Source organism: Polyodon spathula, chromosome 2 (assembly GCF_017654505.1).
Source record: "Polyodon spathula isolate WHYD16114869_AA chromosome 2, ASM1765450v1, whole genome shotgun sequence".
Taxonomy (NCBI): Eukaryota; Metazoa; Chordata; class Actinopteri; order Acipenseriformes; family Polyodontidae; genus Polyodon; species Polyodon spathula.
In genome coordinates, this window is record NC_054535.1 from 79,178,624 (window position 1) to 79,201,586 (window position 22,963).

The window sequence follows — 22,963 nt, forward strand, 5'->3', positions numbered from 1 at the left end:
ATTGTTTTCTTGTTGCTTCAGTGTTTATAAAGAAAATATACCAGATTTCTGTCAGGGCTGCTTAATATGATGGAGTAAACAGGGACTATTTATTTTTTCCCCATAAGGAGTTTTGTTCGCATATGCTAAGCAATGTGTGCCCTCAGCAAGTTACAAGGAATTAATTACTGTGCTACAGCAAGCGCTAGAAGATAAACAGGCAATAGCTTGTTCCTTTTCAAATTAGATGTATCTACAAATAGAATGGTAGTCACAAAGACTGAGTTACATGGAGGTAAATATTCCTTCATATCTCATCTCATATCCCTTATTATCTTTTTTCATTGCATGAACCGAAGAAGAACTGTGTCTGTTCTGAATTTGGATGTGAGACCTCGAAGGAGGCTTAAAGAAGTAATAAGAATTATTTGTTATAATGTAGTGAAATATATCACACAAAAAATGGTACTCAGATCATTGCCCTTCCATATATGAGATAATATAAATAGGAAAAAGTAGCTTCAGAGTACATTTCCAAATGACAAGGTTCTTTTTTTTTTTTTTTTTTTACTTTTTGATATTTTCTTGTTAATGTGCTTTGTAAGCCAAAAATGTCTTTATAGACATAACAGCCAGAGCCACCTATTATCTTCTGAGTCTGACCTCAAGGGTGTCAATTAGCTCATGACAGATGGCTGTCGCTATTGACAACCCATTGTGGTTTGAGATTCCTTTTTCTTTTTTTTTTTTTTAAACTGTATTAATGGGGAGAGGAGATCCCTGGACGTTGCAGCCCAATTCTGTATTAAAAGAATACACTAACATTATAGTGACTATCTGGAAGTCCATCAACAGATGGCAGCACGTAACACAGCAAGGCCCTGTAGTTCTTGGGTGGATTATCAAATCCAAAACCTTGTACGTAAATTAGAAATAAATGCATCATGATAACGGACCAATGTGTGTTAAATAATAAACTAATAAAAGAGTTGCATGAGTGTATTGGAGCTGTGATAACTAGCTAGAAGGATGCTTAATGTGTTCTCTGTGTCAAGCACCCTCCTATAGCTTTCACTAAAAAGGCCTCTGTGTCAGTAAATAGTGTTAGCCGTTGTGTTGTTATTTCATTTGACCTTCTCTGCTTTTTTTTCAAACTCAAAAGTAGTGAAACAGATTACCAGACCCAATCGAACCCTAAGACCCCAGAACAGTGTGAGTGAAAGGCCGAGCTTCTCCCTAGGCCTCCTGGGTACTGCATGCTGCAACGCACACTGGTTTCAGACCTAAACAGATTGAGAATCACATCAGATATTCCTGTTTCGAATTAAGTTTAAAAGAGAGTGAGAGCGAGAGAGAAGGCATATGATTACTTGTTGCTATAGTTGTTTCACATTCCAATAGCTTAATTGTTTTTCCTATTCTAACACAAGTCACAGCACGTTTTGTATTTGTCAAGGAGTACTGTGGACTAATTTGTCGATAAGTTTATAGCATTGTGTACTTATTTATTTATTTATATTTTTATTTTAAGAAATATCAAATACAACCCATGCCCATTTGGTAAAATCACTGCCATGGGTAAATCATTTCTAAAACAACCCCCAAAAATAAAAATGGACGTGAAATGGACGTGATTCAAAAACGGATTGTTTTTTTTTTGTGCAATATGAACATATAATTTTCTTGTATAGCAAGAATGTAAACTGAATTATCTCATTAGTAATCAAGACCCATTGTCAGCTGCAGAAAGAGCAAAGATGACATGGACTGTCCCTTTACAACAATATCCAGTTAGAGATATTTGACTTAAATCAAATTACTTGAGCAATACAACCTGAAAAGGAGGGCTTGATCGTCTGGTAATGCCCGTCTCGTGTTGTTAAATGTCCTGAAGTTTTAGTAATTAATAACATCTAGTAATCCAGTGTAAGTTGTATTAATAATATCTAGTAACTAACATGTGTTAATGCTTTGTTATGGGTAGGAGAACAGTGCTTGTTATTAGGATATGCTGAAATAAAGTTGCTGAAAGTAATCAGTCTGTATCCAGTTGTTTGACTTCTACAGCTTGTCATTTTTTGTAACTTTATTTGCTATACTACATTTAAATTGATATGCCAAACATATAGGACAGCGAGGAAGCAACATTTACAAGGCTTGTACTAGAATGGAGATTTTCTTTCCAGCAGAAAAAAGGCAAATTATATTAATGAATACTGTATTTCTATATTTTCCAGCGGACTGGTTTGAAACAGAGATTCAACACAGTTTGTAAGACAACATGTGAGGTCCTTTGGCAGATTAGGGACCTCTTCTTGAACAAACAGCTTAAAGGACATCTCAATCCATTTTCTAATACACCTCCTGAAGGACCAAAAACCAAGGATACTAAAACTGTTGGTCTGCTGTTGATCTTTGAACTTGATTTTCAGTCATAGTACAGTAATCCATTTATCCCCTGTCACAACGCAACAGTTTTACTTCCTGCGTTACAACTAATAGGACACCATCTGCTGACCATAAGCCAAGGGGGTCCTATTACCTGTAACACAAGAAGTGAGCTGCGTCAGGATACCTGAGCTTGAGTCATAGTAAAAACGAAGAGACCAACGAGAATGTTTCAATGCAAATTGAAGGAAGGAAATGTTTTTTAACTTTGATCACACCTTTAATTACATTAATATGCAAGGCACAGGGTTTGTGAAAATCCCCGGTGTCTGGACTGTGAAAAATCTGAGCTATATTGGGATTCCATTGGTGAAGGTGTTACAGAAGTGGGTAGAGTGGCACCCTGCACGCCACAGTGTTGTCTGTGTGTGTGTCCCTCTCTGGACAACCTAATAACTACTCCAGCAGGGTGAAGCAGTATCCAAAATGATGGAGAAAACAATAATACCCACAGCTTTAAGACAAAGGGCATCATAATTATAAAGATACAGATTTGAAAGACAATATATGGGAGCAGGATATGTTCTCTACAAAAATTCCTCAATTTAATTTAACATCATTAATCTCTGTCTTGTAGGTTTGGCTTTCAGAATATTTTTCAATCTGTATTGGAAAACTGGTTGCAAAATAGATTGAAAATCTGAAATGAGTGAATATAAACCTGTATAGTATGATTTAATAAAAATACAATTTTATACTCTGTCAAATACAGTATATATATATATATATATATATATATATATATATATATATATATATATATATATATATATATATCCTTAATATTATCGGGGGGGGATTAAAATGTCTTTGTCGTATTGAATATGCAGTCTATAACTTACACAGCACTGTAAAAAGCATATTATAATTTACAGCAGCTGTCTGGCTACCAGTCTCACTCCTTAATATCCCTCATGAGCTAATTATCAGCAAAGCTAAATTCTCAAGCTTCTAGGCGTGATATTTCTAAAGGACAAAGACAGAAACAAGACACGTTTTTATTCTGGTGCAGCTCAAGCCTTCAAGCCTTCAAGTCTTTGGGTTATGGGTTTGAAACTGGAAATCAGTATTCTAAACAGTCATGTAGAGGCAAAGGCTGTCACCTTCGCTCAGGTGTGAACCACACACCAACACCACAAGAGGGAGTGCACTGTCACTCAATCTTTGAGTTCACCTAGCGGTCAAGTGTTGGTCAACTAACAAGGCTTTAGCCTTGTGTCACCCATTTATTTCAATTAACTCTAATTAAAGGTATACTGTGTGGCTGCTCAAGCCTTAAGTAAACCTGTACTATCTTAGAAGGTAGCTATTAGTCATGACATTAATTGCACTTTACTAGCAACCCTGACCAATTCACAATCTGAAGAAAAGAAGCATGCTGTATAACAAATTCAACAAAAGCACTAATTAAATAGTCAAACCACAGACAGCAAAGATAAACGACACAGGATTAACAAGGAACATAGGGTAAGGTACAAGAGAGACAGACACTGTGTAACCATGCACCAAGTGCCAAAACAACCAGTCCGCCATCTGTACACTGATTTAAGATAGTCTGCAGAAAAATGAGGCGCTCTAGTGCTTTTGAATAAGAGCCAGTGTAAAGCATGAGTTAATTCTACTTTATTATCTATGACTATGGGAGATGTCTGTACTGCTTCAGCAGTTGTATACTGTATGCCTGATGAAAGCCTCTGACAAACCAGTATGCAGGCATGGTATAACAATCTTCATCCACTTCCATTAAACTAATTAAGGGTTTTACAATTCACAAACCAGTACTGGAGTTCATCCACAATCTCTCTGTTAAATGATAATCTTGTACAGGATGCAAATTACTTAAACAGAAGGTGTTCGGGTAAAATCTGTTCTATGTTATTAAAAGTAAAACACTCTCTATTTTATTGGTACAATCTGAAAGCTACAAGTTTACACACTCTTTGGTCATTTGCTTTTGATCCACACAGCAAATATGACTGTGGGCAGGTTTCAGCACCCTGCTTGTTTTATGTAGCTGTGTACCTTGCACATTATACACTAATGGACCCCACTGAAAAGCAAAGCTGGGTTGGTATGGTGCTGTAGACCTATCTAGCACTTGAAATGTTTGTGCGTGTGGCGAGTGGTCGCAGTGAGCAGGAGTAGTGACGTCACAAACCAGGAAGAAGCAAAACCAAACAAGGTATTTTTCTGTTTGAAATGGCCACAGCCAAATCTTTAATAAATAATAAAACAAAGAAGTGAACACAAAACAGGACATGGCACTCTAAGCCAAATTAAATAGACAAACAAAACGTACTAACACTAAACGAAACAGACACTGACACACGGACAAACACTAAACAAAACAAGTACAAAACGTAGCAATTGATTTTTTACTTTTTATATTTTTAATTCTCCTTCTCCACACCCGTTCCATTGCTCTGAACACACAAACCCTGAGTAAGTGAAAACATGCTGCTTTTATGCAGCTGTACTGAGACTTGATTACTAATCAATCATTCAATTGGAGTCTCAGTACAACTGCACGTGAATTAAGTTAGTGCAGTTGCCCGTGCTCACATATTATTACATCTTACCTGTACGTGAAGTGCTGTGCAATCCTGGTGCCTAAATACAAATATACATTTTAAATAAACTGGTGTTACACAGACCCATTTACATCCTGTGTACCAATGACTATACACCTACATTAACACACTACACGTAACATACAACACAAATAAATAGCACAGGGGCGGGGCACTTTGCCATAGTGCGACCACCAATGAATGTCTTTAAACAGTATGTGTGCCCTTAAGTTGCACTGTGCTGATGGTTCTTTGACTTGGGCATATGTGCATCCGGATCTGGACTGAGACGATTAGAACTCCCATGCCTTATATTGTCTAGTGAATTGAACATGTGGAACTAATAGGGAGGGGTTGATATCATCAGAAGAATCAAAGAAGCAGCAGTGATCTGTGAGTTTACAATCAGGCGCTGTTCTTGACACCCAGGCAATACATACATACAGTAAATACAATTTGAAATTAAGAGGGATGGTGACTTCTATGTCGTATTACATCTTTAGCTTATTTCTTTAATGTTTTAGATAATTTAGACATTTATTTCAGCAATCTACAGATATGTTGTGGAAACTAGAAATAAAAAAAAAAAAAACTACATGAACATAATTTAGATATTTTATTAAACATCACATAATCAAAGAAACTCCAAAATGATATTGCAAAGTCTACCAGAAGCCATAATAGCAGTACAGTATTTCATGATATATTTCAAAATGTCACTTTTTTCAAGTTTTTCATTAAGTATGTGGAAACTACGAAGTGGTATGTAATTTAATACATTAATGTAACATTATTCAGCAAGTTTCATTAAACTTTATAAAGCAACATTAGATACAATTCTACTGGGTGATGCATAACTTATGGCCTTAGCTGTACTGAGCTTGACCTCAATCTCTTTAGAAAAATGAGAACTGTGATTCTGTCTGACACTTCTCCAGTGTTTTAAAAAAAACTTATTTACAGTCTGTGTTTGGTTTGAATGCATCAGGAAAGTCCAATTTATAACAGACGCATACAGCATGTATCAGCTGCTATTAGGAATCTCAAGTGGTATCTTCATAAATGATTCTCGGTATTACAATTTTTAATGGCACACTTCTAAAATGATACTTATCACCTATGTAGATGTAACCTTAGCTCAACAGGAAGACCTTTTTAAAACTTATATTATAAACTATTCAATATAGAATAGGGATTAGTCCTATCGGACTGGTGCTCAAAGCGCCAAACAGCACTTGATCTTTCAATTGATAACCCATCAGCATGCCTACACGATTAGATAAATGTGAAAAATACGGCTTTAATGGCATTAGTGGATATCATCTGGAGCATCACTCTTTGATTGAGCCCTTGGAGTCAGCAGTTTTGCAGCCAAATGTGCAATTCAAATGGCCCACTAAACTCCAATTACATTTTTTACAGTCCCTTTAACTGACACATTAGGTGTAGCTCAGAGTAGTTAAGCCCAGGTAGTTGGTTTAGATAAAGTCACAAAATGAAACAGAAAAACCAAGGAAGAGAGACAGAAGCAGCAGAGAGAGTCTGCTTCAAGTGAAACCTTTTGTCATTTGTCTTGACGACAGCTGCCTATTTTTTTTTTCTTAAACAGCCACAAATTTGTCAAAATAATTGCTGAAAGAAATGATGTTTCAGCTTGCCAATAAGGGCTGCCAAGTGTGCATTTAATCTTAAAATCATGAGCTGTCAATAGACAGAGACTGATGCACTGCTGTGCTGTCTACCTGGCATCAATGATCACAAGGTCCCACATCTCATTGCCAGGTCTGGATCTAAAGGCTGGAGGTCAAGGATTCCTCTCAAAGTAGCTTTTTTACCCCTGATATGTAAATTCCCAGGAAATCTTAAATACCCAAATATGCAGTATCACAAACACACTGTTTCTGATTTTAGGGGTTCACCCAATAAGCATGGTTTGTAACTCAACGCTAACCTTATGTTCACCCTAAAATGGTAATAGAGTTATTAACCTGACAGATCCCTTCATTCATGTTATTTAGCTTTTACAAATCAAGGATACTCTAGTAAGGACATTTTCACTGGAATAGTTAGCAATGGTTTTTATAAACTATAAAAAATAAATGAATAAAATAAGGGCTTTCTATTTATCTCATTTTATCTTCCTTTCTCTTCTTTTTGTATCTATAAAATGTTTTTTAACATGGCAACTGTATGTTTTCATAGAAAACTGTAATAGAGTTCTGCGTGTTAAGCATGGAATTTAACATTTTTTCTTGTGTTTATTTTTACTGTTTGTAGCAGATCAGTCTTTTGTTAGGACTATATCAATTCTGTACAGTTATAATATTTCTGCTGTTAGTTTCTCTGCTGGTTCCTTAAAAGTTTAAAAAAATACTTCATTTTTAATAGTGTTTTTTTTTTTTTTTCCCCCTGTTCTTGGGCTCAGATTAAATAAAACTTTGACCCCACCACCCCCAGATTTGCAATTAGCGAGTGGGTCAAAGTTATAATTTAATCCCAGCCTTGGTCTTTGAACTTTTCAAAGGGGGTGTCTGTGGCCTGCATGTTAAAATGTACTGTAACACTGTTTTATTTGTGTGATCAAATACAGCCTAGTTATCCCCTATTCTGTGTGTATTCTAATGATCTAACCGCCCAGCATCACCACGGGCACTTTTCAATGAACATTTTAGTTGGTCAAATAAAATTCTGTTAATACAAATTCATGCAATAAACAAAGTGGATGTGGAGATTTTTATTTTTATTTTGCTGCCTTAATCAAATCAACATAAAACCCCTTCCATATTGCCCGTGTAATACAGTGTAAAGAAGTGTGTGCGCAGTTACACATTTAGTTTTGATACACCTCTTCCCTGTCTTTCTGAAAGTCAATGACGTTTTTGAAATTTAAACTTATTCAAGACTAGATCAAAAATGGTGCTGCTACTGGAGGTGATTTGTGTTCTATTTGCAGCTCCTGTATTAGAGGCTGCGGTATGATTGCACAGTTCTGGGTTGCTATGGGGCAGGGATTTATTCCACCAATATCAAATGAATGCATTGAGAGTTTACATGGATGGCTGTACATGAGGTGCAGATAGCTTGAATACTGTAACACTGTAAACCACGTTTTAAGAATTAAGCACACATTTTATGCAACAGATTTTAAACACATTTTAGTATTTATATAGTTTGAACTGTCATTTTGCTATATTCTCAACAATGAAAATAAACACTAAATATTTGTTTTATAAGATTCATGTTAAATTCTTCAACATTTGGTTTTACATTATACAGAGTATTAGCTTTTGCATAAAGAATACTGACATAGTTACCAGCACCTCTTCAAACACAAGATGCCTCTTGCTGATATAGGCAGCAGAGTGCCAGGGCAAACTGACCGAGCCGTCAAAAAGGTCCATCGATATTAATAATCTCCAAGCCTTAATGGGTCTTAATAATGCTACCTTATAATTTAATATCGACCTGTTCGCAATTGCATTGTCGTGACTGGGTACTCCCTGCCACTGTGCATATTATGTTTTGTATTTTTTTAAGTATTGTGTTTGGCAGGACTAGTGAGATGCTGTCCACCATTGTTTGTTATTGCTTTGTATTTTAATACCTCATGAGAATGCGTGACTGTCGGCTAGTAATTATTTAATCAGCTGACAGTCACACATATTTATTAAATTTATCAAGATAATTAATAGCCAATTAATCCCTTGGCCATAATATAAAATACCTGCAGCTTTGGCTGCACAGAGTGGTTTGTCCAGAGAAGGAAAGAAATAAGTAAGAAACAGATATTGAAACAATTGCTGCCCGTGCTAGTTTAAACTAGCATGATACGTCTTTGTTCCATGGTCTGTTTATTTGTTTTGGCCCTCGTGCCTTTTATTTTGTGAAGGTCTTTTGTTTTGTGAAGGTCTTTTATTTAGTTTATTTATTAAAACCCGCCACAAATTTGTATTGCATTTAGTGATTTAATAAAGGGGTCAATAATCCCCCCCTGGGTAAAAACTCAAGCAGGGCATGTTTGAATGATTAAAACAGATCCTATGTTGTGTTTGAAATGTGGATATACCTGGCATAATGTGTAAGTAGATTGTTTCATGTTAATTCAACTTTTATATTGTAGTGTTTTTCTAAAAAGGCACTGTTAACTAAATATTTACCTGAGGCTGTATGACAAGCAAAATAACCAATATCCCGTACCTCATAGTGTAAACTTTTCAAACCTGTTGAATATGAATTAGAGATTTGTGTGAACATGTGTGGAATCTGTCATGAATTAAGTTAATTTGTATTCAAAGTAGTAGCCACCCTTTTAGAGCTAATAAAATCTGAGTTATTACAACAATGGACAGCATATCCCATACGTAATGAGATCACAGTTTAGAGAAAAGCTGGAAAATATATCTTTATACAGTAGAGGAATTTAAAATAATAATTCTTCATATAAAATTTTAAACATCATAATGAATTACTTTTTAATAGAACATGCTGGCTATCAACCATCAGCATTGAACTTACAAGATATAAATATTTTATTAGACAGTGACATCACCTCCCTTGTTAGTATTGATTAGCTTGCATAGTAGAATTTTATATTAGTCTGTCTGCAGTTAAAATAGAACAGCCATGAAATATTACTGTGTACTATAAACTACAATTTTAACTTAAAACTCTGTACACTTAAAGCCCTTCAAAATGGGACCTAAAATACTAAGAAAACAAAGCCTGACAAACCGCATAAGCTACATTGTGTACAGTAGCCAATGCTCTGAACATTATTTACTTTCATCAAACTCAGTATTTAGTAGCCAGAACAACACTGGGGCAGTTGTGCAGCTTCTGCTTTTTAACCCTCGGCTGGTGACTTTTGTTTCCTGCTAAATGTGTCTGCCTTTATTCTTGTTTACACAGACAAGCCTCTGGTGATAGCTTGGGAAGTCAGCTGAAAACATACTTGTCATATCAGTTACGATACATTCTGATAAATGCTAGCAAGTGAGAAAATATTCAAAGCTATGGCAGTTAATCTGGTCCTGCGCATTAAATTGTCAAATGGACCATCCATTTATAAACACCTTCTTGTTTTGTATAGGGAACTGATGTCCCTCTATTAGAACCAGCTCTGTTTTTATTAATTCCCATTGTGTGTTTATAAAATCAGTCAATAACCTTAAAAGTAAGACAGAAGACTGTATTTGTAAGTTGTGCTGATAAGCAAAATACTCGAGAATGAATTGCTGGTTCAATATTTAGGCTGGTTTAGTCTATTCCTATAAACTAGCCCATCAGATATCACAGATACAAGGAAGGAAGATTTGATAGAATCTAAAACACATAAAAACACACAAGTTTACAGTAATCTATACCAAACAACCTACAACTGCCTGTCAAAATCAGAACTTCAATATGATAGTACTGTATGATATATCATTCAACTGAAGCACACTAACAGAAATCCTTGAAAACCTGAAGAAAAAAACACAACAAAACACCAAACTAATACCTTTTAATTTCTCCCAAAATTTACTCTAATTCCACTCACCTTGATTAAAATTATAATCCATTTAGAGTGCAAGGGAGACCCTTCTCTGGGTTGTGTGAGCACAGGCTGCTGTTCTGAATTGGCTGCGCTCAGCTATGCATCTGTTCCTAGCATTATCTGCCTGCCCACTGCAGATTGTCCAAGTGACTCCTTCACCCAGGAATGGGAAACACCTCCAAGTGCTACCATGTACAACTGCTGCTGCTACTAGTTGCCTGCTCTTGTTGTCAAAACCAGGTATGGAATGTCAGCCACAAGGTCACAGCAAGGGTAGCGCTGCCCCAGACCCAGGCATGCACGAAGGATTGAATGAGGGAGCCAGTGAGTTAGTGAATGGTACAGCAGTAGAGCATCTGAGTGAGTGAGTGAGTGAGGGCTGTCTCCAGAAAGTGGCACTGTGCTGTGCAAATCACAGGCTGAGACAAATGCATCCCAGAGGAGCTGGAAATCTGATAATCGAACGGTGGCTTGCGGCCAAGTTACTCACCCGCGAAGCTTCTTTCAGTCCATAAATGCGATCAGTATACAGCTTCTACGACATGACAACCTGTTTCATTGTGGTGAATCGGTCTGATTGTGATTAAAGATTTTTAATGGTGTACACTTTCACTGAGTAATCTCATCAAGGTGATTAGGTTACTATAAGTTATTGTCATTAATTGCCAGTAGGAGAAGAATTGAAGTGATATTATATATGCTCTGCATTAGTCTCCCTCTACACAAACACTGGTGCCAAATTATACTGAATGACTTAATATGTTGGCCAGCTGCACCTGGAAAGTTTTAATTTATATAATAGATTCTGTTTGTTTTGCTTTTCATGAGAAATTGTCAACATTTTAATTTAATCCTTGCACTGCACTGAATTGAATTATCAGTAGAATCTTTTATTAACCATTGTAGTCACCCAGTCAAGTCTGATGAATTGCAACCTATAAATTCTGCAGTGCACAAAAAGGGGTCAGTATCAGCCTGTGACCTCCATAAAGAATGACTCCAGTGCCAGTAAGGAGCCTTTAATCAGACTGACTCTAAAGCTATCTTTCCTTTACTGGATTTGAAGTTAGGGAGTTAAGGAAGTCAATCAGCTGAATGCCTGTTAGCGATGGTACCATACTGTCTGAATCTAATACTCCCATATCTGCCTCTTAAAACCTCTCCTCTCATTGACTTTTTGATCATTAACTCATTCCAGCCCAGGATCGATCTGATACATAATAACCTTCTCAAAGAAAACTGCTTGTTATTATTACTAATACCTACATTTATTACTAATAATTCCTGCAGTCATCACTATATTAGTTTAAAACAACAACAAAAAACACATATTAAGCAAACCAATGACAATAAAACTAAGCCCACAACTGCTTAACACTATAATGTATCTCAAGTTAATGGATTAAAAAAATTTACTGCCAGTTTTTTCACTGCAATATTTCTTGAACATTGGGTATATCCTCTTGATCTAAATGGCCCCTATTTATCATTTTAAAGATGTACTTCCAAATTATTTAGAAACTTAATTTTGTGTTTAGTAAAAGGAAAGACATCTAGTTACATAAATATACCATAGTTTCATCGCTATATAAAATTACTTTTTTAACTTCTCTTTAAATATACCAGTATACCAATCAAATAATTGGGAATTAAATAATAATAATCAAATAGCCAAATAACATGCAAATTGATTTTCTAATTCAAATGGATTACACTCATTGTGACAAGATATACATTAAATAGAACTAGCATATTACAGTAGTTAGTAAATCACTGTATCTTCTGCCTATTTCTTGTTGAATAGACTCAGTTAAAGCTGCTATACAGTAACCTTGCAGCTTTGATTACACAAATGAAGAACACTGTACTTATTAAAGATGTATATCAATGCAATGAATCCAAAGTAAATTAAAACACTTGGAGCGTTATTAAAATAAGATTAATGACCAGCAGCCTTCGATTTGTTATTCCAACTTAAAAATGAAACAGTCCTGCACTAATTTGCAAATCTAATTTTCTAATTTAAGAAATCTATTGCATCCTACAGAATTTCTACACTGACTGGCCACAGAGTTACAGCATGGCCCTAGTAGTGGGCAGGACCACGTAGCTCCCGGCACACACCTGCTCGATCCACCAGGACTCACAGGAGTGGTGTTTTTCGGTGGTGGTTTTTCTACAAACGTAAGGATACCCTGGAGACTTGATGAACATGTTGGTCAATGCAGACCCTGGATTTCAGGGCAAGTCGTTTACACAGGGCCCCAGTGACATGCCCCTTGTGAAGTCACTGAGATTCTTCTGCTTTTCTGCTGAATAGTTGCATACAAATCCTACACAACATATATAATGTCTAGTGTCACATCAAGTACATTTGCATACATTGCTGACTAGGGGATTTTATTTTTGACCAGTCAATGAAATACTCCCTGAGCTCCTACATTCAATTTGCTGACAATCTGAATGAAGAGGATTACATTAAATCCCTTCAACAGCTCTGGTATATATAGGGCTATGGTCGTTACAAACACTTTAATATCACAGCATACATTAACAGTCCCTTATAGATTATTTAAAAATAAATTCCCTCAGTTAAAACCTCTAATAGTTTCCAAATAAGTCATCTGTGCTTTTAGGAAAAAATTTGCTGAGTTGTCAGTGGTTACCTTTGAACTGCTCAAGAGAAGGGAAAGTGGCCGAACCTTTTGAATCAATCATTGATTCAGATGAGGACCCTTAACAGCTAGTAAAACTCCATGCAAAGTTCCCGAGCTAACCGCCGAGTGACAGAAAGAAAGGGTTTCTGACAGAGGGTAATATCTGTCATTTCAAACCCTCTGTAGAACATGAAAGATGCAACAACACGAATAAGGAATCAGAAGCTCCCGTCACAGGTCACTTCCACCTGTGGATGCCTTTGGGGTCTCAACCCTGAGAGGTTAGCGGCCTGCATATCAATAAAGACATTGCTTTTCAGCACTGCCAATCCAGACCCTTTCATGACAATAACATGGTTTTTCATTTCTGGGAAATGGGATGGAATCCAGTTATTATTGTTATTATTATTATTATTATTATTATTATTATTATTATTAATAATAATAACAGTATATATATTATATATATATATATATATATATATATATATATATATATATATATATATATATATATATATATAGATATTGATATGCTCTTGTATGACGAGAACATAATATGTCTTTGATTGGTTATGTCTATGTAGGGTGGTTGTCTGATGTATAAAAAGTACATTTTAATCTCTATCTATCTATCTTTGTGATAGATAGATAGATAGATAGATAGATAGATAGATAGATAGATAGATAGAAAGAAAGAACATTTTAATGAAACTCTTAAGATCACTGTGGCAGGATAATATCACGGTCAAGAACAGATACCAGCTGGAAACAGATCCAGAGACACAAAAGCTGCAGTTTAAGTGAAGATGCACACGTTTATTGCCAAAACAGGCACAAAGCAAATAAACACAGGAACAAAATAAAGGGTTAAACAAAACTCTACAAACACTTCAAATAAACACAGCCCTCAAGCTTTGCCATGGCATTGCCTTTGACTAACCTTTCTCCTACTGTTCAGGCAGGGCACTCGCCTTCACTGAACCATCCTCCCCAAACAACGAGTTTGGCTCCCTTTTATACCATTTGGCTGGGGCTTGATTGGCCATCAATTAATCAATCAAGATTTATCCACATTCCACAGTGGATTTGGCAGGCATGGTATTTTAACCCAACTCCTACCAAACTTTAATTCAAAATATTTAAACTTTATTAACACAATACACCAACAACACATTATTAAGAAGTGCAAGGCCTCTCACCTGCTACATTCATCTTCATTTTTTTTTTAAACTACTTGACTAACAAAAATCTGCAAATCATATCATGGCCCCAGTCCAAAATGAGAGGTGCAATTAATGAATGATCTGCAAAGCCAACTGTATTAAAGCTGCTGTATAATTATTATTTTTTTTTTTACAATGCTTAATGACATTTAATCTTCCTAAACTTCAAGTCCTCTTTGTTTGCAGCAAACCTATTTTTATAACTGCTGACTAAATCTAATTTCAGCATAATGCCCTGATACAAATGCAGTGTGACTACAAAGGGGTACAGCAAGCATGGATAAATGACAAAAGCTACATAACAGTTAACGAAGTGCCTAAAATAACCTTGTGCACAAGTATATCAGTGACTTATAGCCCTCTCCATGGCAAAGAGTACCCCTGCACCCCGCAATGCTTTTACACTCTATAAATATTGCATAGAGGCACTCAATCCAACCCAGTGATCCTACATATTTGAAAAACCGACATTATATATGTAGTTGTGGATTCATTTCCAGTATCTAGTTACAGTTTGCCTCACAGAGTTGCCAACACGGAGATTCCAAAATTACAGTGGCTGGAAATGTCACACTCAGTGTTGGAGGCTATGCATTATACAGTATGCAGCAGGTTTCGCAGAAAAGAACTGTTCATGGTGCATTTTAACACAGAAACAAGGTTTCCCACCATATTATTCAGAATCAGTATGATTAGTATAGTACAGAATAGCTTTTTTGATGTCAACTTCAGTGCTAGCCATATATTTACTGTTTCCTTTTTCATAGAAGATATCAATATTACAGAACCAACTATCAGTAGACTACTGAGGCAAGTAGTTTTGTGCAAGCAGAAGAAATAACACAAAATATAGCATAAGCATGATGTGATGAGAATCTCCTTTATATAGTAAAGTACTTGAATTTTTCTGTTGTCCACATGATGTCCAAAGATTTTGATTAAATGTGTTTCCGCTGGAAACTAAAATATTCTCCATGTTCACATTTTTGCTACTCTTTTTATCATTTTTAAAACCAGATTTTGGACACAAAATATTGAAAATGCTTTACCAACGAATCTTATAAGTTCAAAGCAGTTCTTTTGTTTCTATGACATCCTGATTGAAATTCCTGGTAATATACAGCAAATCCCCTTTCCAGAGCTCAACATCCACTGGAGGTGTTTGCAACTTTATTTTGGCTACTTTGCAGCATTTCTTGAAGTAATTATCACGCATGGAGACCACTGGGAATAGCTTAGCAGACGTGATGTGAGTTATGGGCAATTTTACATGAGAGACTGGCTGGTACAAAATGAAATACAGTAATTGCAATAATTCTACGGGATGTAAGTGTGATGCTGCTCACAGTAATATGTTAAATACCTTTGTAACCTTACAAATTAAATCAAAGAATCAAAGAGCAGTGTAGATTTAGATTATATACTAGTACAGGCCATATGCTGGGCATTTATATTAAAACACACACACTGAAACATATAGATTATATGATGGTATCAATGGGACTATTTAAACTGTCAAGGAAAAAATGTACTATTTTTCATAGACACACCGTGAGTATGACAGGGTGACTGTTGCGCATTGTATAAGGGATGTACTGTGTCTCAAATTAAATACAGAATGTGTTTATTTCTAGCTTTGTGTGTCATTTATTGTGCTTGCTCTTTGCAATGTGTGACAGCCCTCCTGGGGAATGAAGGAGGGAGTAAAGGAACATTGCCTTTTTCCTTTCTGGATATTAACCAAGTCTCTTAGAGAGAGGACTGAAGTTCATGAGGCAACAGTGTTTCAATGTACTGCTCTCAAAGTGATGTGATTTCAGCTGACTAGTTACAAGCATGTACAACCTTGCTACTGTTAATGAAGAAGGCAGTAGGATCTAATTAAGAGTCTTGAGGCTGCTGTGAGAGAATGTTACAAACACACTGATTACTTAAAACAACATAGCAGACATGAGTATCGTAATCACTAGTGATACGTCCCACATCAACAAAACATGCCTGCAAGAAGGAAAGCTGTCAGCAATGAATACATTCAGTCTCAGCTGACACCCTAGTGATGCATGGCTGCTGCTCATGTCAATCAACGTGTTCCAGACTTGCTTTTGGTCTGAATTACAATGTATCCACTGGAAAAATGCAAATTTAGCTTCGAACAGTAGTTAATCCCAAACAAAAGCTGAATGAATCATTTAAATACAACGGCATTTACAACTTCATGGAACTGTGTTAACCTAATAATGACTCTCTTTGGGCTTTGAGAAGTGACATGTGGCCAAGAGTGACCTTTCACTAAAATCTCTGGCGTCGATAGTAAACATGTACAGTATATACTGTGGCAAGCTGGCGGTGCAGTGCACCCCTCTATCACCAATGGCAATTGTGAGAAAGCAGATTGGCAGCTTCAGGGCCAATATGCAAAATGGTCATTGAGAATTTGGTTGATGATGATTAGAAGTTCAGAAGTTGAGGGTAAGTGGGCAAAATATATATTATTGTTCTTAAAGTCCATATCTCACATCCTTTTTTTAGCTTTTGGTTCACACTTGGTTTACTTTAACAATGAGCAATAAATTAAATCTCCATGATCGATTTTATGGTACTGAGAAGCATAAAACTATCAATAATTCTAGAAAATATTGACAATGCACAGATGATGCACAAAGTTGGCGTAGTCTGTATTACAATAAGGATAGCATTAGGGTGGTGTGTACTGAAATAAATTGTGGAGAGGAGGAATAAGTGGTTTGAGGCCCAATTCCGAACTGTTTTGAACCTCCGGCAGAAAATAACCACACTGGCACGCGAAATTCGAGCGACCCGTCCCCGTGTTATTAAGTCAGCAATATGAAAGCCGTGCTCATGTTTATTTTCTTTGGGTAGTTTTCCAACACAAAGTTTATTTGATAATGGTATATTGTATAATAATAATAATAATAATAATAATAATAATAATAATAATAATAATATAATGAATAATATAATAATCTGACATCTGAAAAAACTAATGCAACACTTGCAGAGAACTGATTATGTATGTGCACTGGATAGCCTAGTATTGAACACTATTGAGCACTAGTGCACAGGGTAAGAAAAAAATCTCTGATAATCATTTTTATGTCTGTATAAAGTGTCTTAGAGATGCAGTTATTTAAAAATGTTTTTTGTTGTTGTTGTTGTTGTTTTAATAAAAGTAAACGGTACGAAATTGTTTAATTAAGGCTGGTTAAAAAAAGGACTGCGGTTTGTAAATGGTTCCGCTGTTGTCAGGGGAAAATTAATCAAAGGTCACTCCTTACTTAATTGTCTTCATGAACAGCTGTCTTTGTAAAGACCTGCGTGTGTTTGTGAACTTGTGTACCAGTGTCTTACAAAAGAGAAACAATAAATGTGTACCTGCCAGAAACCAACAAACAAAAGCTTTGGTCTCCATGTTCCATGCGGTATGAAGTGATCATTGCATTTTTTCATGCAATGCATTCTGTTGCACCTATCTGAGGTGAAATGTATTTTTGATGTAGGTCTGCATGTATGATCATTTTGTTTATGCCATAGACATATGCATTCATGTTTATGGTTTATGGTTCATGGTTCCCCTAGTGACGTCACAGATGTCAAGATTTGAAATCAGGGCATTTTGGCAGAAGCACTCAAAACAAGCTTTACGATTGTAAATTTCTTAGTTACAACGAAAAAGTATAAATTATATATATAGTAGCAATCTCGGTTCCCGCAGGCAGGTGCATCACACAATGTGAGGCAACCCACACACAGGCGGAGGGCGGGCGTGAACCTGGGATACCGCTGCACAAAAGAGCCAGCTCTCGTGCAATTAGAACACTATTATAGTGCAGTTTAATAAAATACAATCAGATTGTAATGTGAAATAAGTGACATATGGACTTTAAATACACAGGTTATACAACCAGGCATGTCAGTATGACCTTAGGCTAATGTCACATAACATCATACTGTGTGGCTGACGGCCCTGTGACACATTTCAGTGCACTTGGTTAGTTGAAGCACTGAGAAAAACAATAATGCGCTGCAGGGACTCAGAGGCATTACCACACTTTCCAATCAATGACAAGCTTCAAGCAATTTGGATCGTGTATGTAATTGGTTTCCTTTTCCTTCTTTGACATTCATCAACTTCGGAAGCTTACTATGTACACCATGTTACTATAGCATTCTGATATACACAATGCTCCAGTCTACTGTATTGTGTAGGATACTATGGATGTGGACAGTGGTCTTTACCAGCAGCTGAAAACATCCAGCTAGAAAATCAACAGCAACACCTAGGCCTGCGTGATTCAATAATAATAAAAAAAAAATACAGCATTCATGTTATTTCCCTGTTCTATTGCAATTCAATCAAACTATGTCTATAATAAACCATACCAACCTAATGTCAAAATGATAGCGATCATCTGAAAATATGAATTGTACACTGCTATCACCACACCATGGATTCACTTCATTTATACACACTCCGATGCTCCGATAGTGGTGTATTTTTAGTGGGACACAAGACTTGATTATGGTTTGATTTACAAAGAGCAAGGACAGCCGCAGCAATAGCAGTGGATGTGGAGCTGCATTCCAAACAGAGAACTGATTAACATTTATTTTACAATAGGTATTTATAGGGTAACAAGGACCGGGAGCTGTGATTGACTGTGAAACCAAAAAATAGGAAAGACATGATACAGAGCGGTAATCTGGCCAGTCGAAAGATTGAACTGTTAAAGGCTAAAGGCTATTTTTTCATTTTCTAATTTGCATTTTCCTAGTCAGACCACATTGCTGATCAAATTACTTTTCCTTACTGGCCTGTGACAATTCAGCCTACAACGCCTGCGATTCATTGTTTTCCAAGCCTGCCAACCCCAGTAAGGATTGCTGCCCATATTCCTCTCTTCCTCTTGTTTCAATACTCCTAATTGTGGCATGCAGCAGAAACTAATCTTGCTTGGTAGCAACGAGTTCCAGACATTAGGTAAACTTCTTTACTTAGTGTTTAAACATATTATAAACTTACTTGGGCCCACCTGTTTCATGTTATTCTTGATTTTAATCAGCTACAGCCATTAATCATTTTGTATCAGAATTAGAATTGATGGCTGGTATATGGAAACATGACAGGGTGTGCCCTACCTCTATCCCTGAAACTCCGTTAAAGATTTGCCATGTACAATATCTTAACAAATTCTGCACAACCCCATACTGACCTCACAACGGAAATTCCACCTTGCAGAAGCTTGCTGCCCCAAAAATCAAATATGCTGGAGTCTTTATCAAACATTACACATCTCCATGAGTACTGAAACAGTAGTAAATGATAATTAATAACATATACAATGGGATAAAACAGGTACAAAAAATAAATAAATATATATATATATATATATATATATAAATTTGAACAGTATATATATATATATATATATAAATTTGAACAGTAGAGTATCAATTCAGTGGCCCTGAAGCTGCGCAAGCAAGAATCCACCAGGGTCACTCTCCAGGGTGCTGAACCATCCAGGTCACCAGTAAAAGACACGGCTGTGATCTCCCAGGACATGACCTCACGGAAGCCATCATTTTAATTTCTACACAAGTCTTGCCTACAGGGTGTTGTATGTTTTTACGACCCATGTCGGGCAGTTTGTTTTTGATTATTTTGTGAGTCACAGTGGAGGTTGATTGTGCCAGAGACCATGATGCATTTTATATAATACGCATTTTTTTAATGTTTTATGTGTGGTACTGGTAGCGTTTGATACTCACAACATCTTTCATTACTAGGTACTGCAAAGAAAGGTATTGGATTCACAAGATTTAAAACATCTTATTATCATAATTTGTCTTACTGGTGAGTGACTTTTTTTTTTTTATTCAACATTTAACTGTAAGTGAAAGAACACATGACTGAATACCACCAATAAAAAAAAACAAGAAACGGTAATTTAAAAACATGCAAGATGTCTAGAATACTTAATGCACTTCAATAGGCTTCAACTTCAGGCTCCAGGCTTCAAAGCAAAAGCGTGTCATTGAAATAAAGTTTTAATTAGTGCTTCTGTGTTTGAAGAAGGCTTGTCTCTTTAGAAACCCAGACACCTCAGGGTGCTCAGGTCCCTTTGAGGGTCACAGTACAGCATATTGCAAATTATAACTTTTTTGCAAAAATACCACTGAACAGTTTTATAAGACATCCCAACAAGAAGATGTATAGCTTCCAATAGAAACTGAACACCTTTCTAACCAGCTAAGTAGGTTTGATTAAAGCCTTTCAGTTTCCAGTACTTCCAGAACACCGAAGGCCACCACTTATCTAGTGCTCTCGTAGCTGGCGGAGCAGTGCACAGTGTGCATCGTCCTTCCCATGTGTGCTGTTATTTGATTTGAGCACTTGTCAGGATGCCTCAACATATCAACATTTCAAAAGTGCCCTTAAAAATGTGGTACAATTCACTTTCAGAAGGTATAACAAAATAAAAGTTTTACCTTCATCAACTATGAACCTTTCACTATTTAAATTAATATGCCTGGGAACATGAGAAATAGGAAATCCCTGCACTATTTCTAATAGAAGAATTAGGCCTTGTAATATGGCACAACAAGTTATTAGTTAAAGCTTCATAATAGTACAATGCCAGAGACAACCTTTCCCCAGTTAACAGTGCAAGCAGACAGACATCACAGCAGACTTTTTACTGGTGCTGGTGCCAAATATGATACAGTGTATAGGGAGTTTAGACAGCTCTTCAGTTTTTCATGCAGGCCTCATTTCATAAACCAATCTTATTATGCAAAATATCTCTTGCTCTGCTCCATATGCTGCTTTTATTGCGTTAAATGCTACATTAAATATCACTTTCTTGCTTATGTTTGGCTTGCTTGACACATTTTATAGAATGTACTGAAACGGAATTCTATTGCATGTTAGTAGTGTCAGGAAACCGCTGTAGGAATGCAAACCCAGAACCATAATGATACAGCATTAGGAGAAAAAACAAACAAAAACAAAACCCATTAAGGCCACATCCAAAGCAAGAGGAGGGATTTGATTTCAATAATGTTTTTGTAGCTCTTGTCTAAATTAATAATTTAGAAATGTCCATTAAGTGCAGTATTAATTATGCATTTGATTTAAGCAGTAATAATGGTCAGATGGTCTCACCTCTAAGCCACAGTGATATCCATATTGAGACAGTTATACAACTATGGCCAAATGTTTTGCATCACCCTATAAAATGAACCAGTTTTGCTTCATATGAATGAAACCTGCTGAATAGTGTTATGTTAACATACTGAATTACATACCACTTTGTAGTTTTCCATATATTTAATGAAAAACTGACAAAAAATGAAAAATGTTTCATTTCGAAATCTAACATGAAATACTGTACTACTATTATGGCTTCTGGTAGACTTTCGAAGTTTCTTCGATTACATGATGTTAAATAGAAGATCTAAATTATGTTCATATAGTTTTTATTTTAAAAATTATATCTCAATCCTAAAATTCTAGGTGATGCAACACTTTTGGCCATAGCTATACATGTCATTGTGCTGGATTATAAAAACAATTTTGCTTACAGTTTTTTTTAGCCCTATTAATTGACCTACAATTGGATGATTACAAAGACTCTGCCATTAGAGAATGGTAAAAATGTGCTTATCTTGACAAGTGGTCTCACTTTAACATCTAAAAGCGACACAGCCCAGTTATGCAGTACTCCGAAAGGACTTGTAAAATGTATTGTTACCTGCTGGATTTAGAGCCTTGTCTTTCTGTGATTTCAGACAGTCCTATTATTCAGTTTCCTGGTCACTTTCAGGTCAGGTATCAACGTCCTCCATGCAAAAACAATATCAAACATTCCCAAACCTCTTCATTGTAACTCTGAAGCAGATCTGGATAGTTTTCCAATCTCAGTCTTCCACCCACCCCAACTCCCAGCTACAGCCACTACCTAAGGAGAGCCACACACACTTGTTTCCACACATGGCAAAGTAATAAAATACCTGGCAGATCACATGTTGTCTGCTTACGGCTGATGTGTTTTGCAGAGCCATGTGTTTGCATCTCTTTCGCTTACAGCTAGCTTACTGGTGCCTAAAGTCCTGCTGTTAAAAAATTGCATTTAAACTGCATTACTGTGTGTATGCTGTCAAACAGCAGCAGCAAACTAAAATATATTCAGAAATGCTATTGATGTGACACTCATCAGATGATAGATTAGAAATTCATCTGCAAAATACTGTCACCAGGCCATTGTGGAATGGTTTTCCCCTAGAGAGATCCCTATTGTTATGATGTGTATATAGTACCAATCCTCCCAGTATCTCATAAAAAAAGGATTTCTTAAAAGCTGCATTGGTATTGGCAGTGGAGTTTTCTTCTTGGCTCATAAGATTAGATAAATAATGAATTGGTTTACAAAGACTGATTGCTGCTACTAGCATAACAGGTAGTGTAAAAAGTATTGATCTATTGATCAATCAAATGATTTATTGAATGCATTTCTTCTTTTAAAAATG

General features: G+C 36.2%; 1 protein-coding gene across 4 annotated transcripts in view; it reads right to left on the reverse strand.

Annotated features, from left to right (window-relative positions):
- Positions 1 to 22,963, reverse strand: part of LOC121301606 (rho GTPase-activating protein 24-like) — a 137,943-nt gene that overhangs the window by 44,445 nt on the left and 70,535 nt on the right. The window contains exon 1 of one of the 4 annotated variants that reach the window (XM_041231178.1): positions 10,537 to 10,666. The exons of the other annotated variants lie outside the window; for them this stretch is intronic. Within the exon in view, the coding sequence (XP_041087112.1) occupies positions 10,537 to 10,558 (22 nt within the window). The 5' untranslated portion in view covers positions 10,559 to 10,666. Of the gene's footprint in view, positions 1 to 10,536; positions 10,667 to 22,963 lie in introns of those variants that run through there. 4 annotated transcript variants of the gene reach the window in all.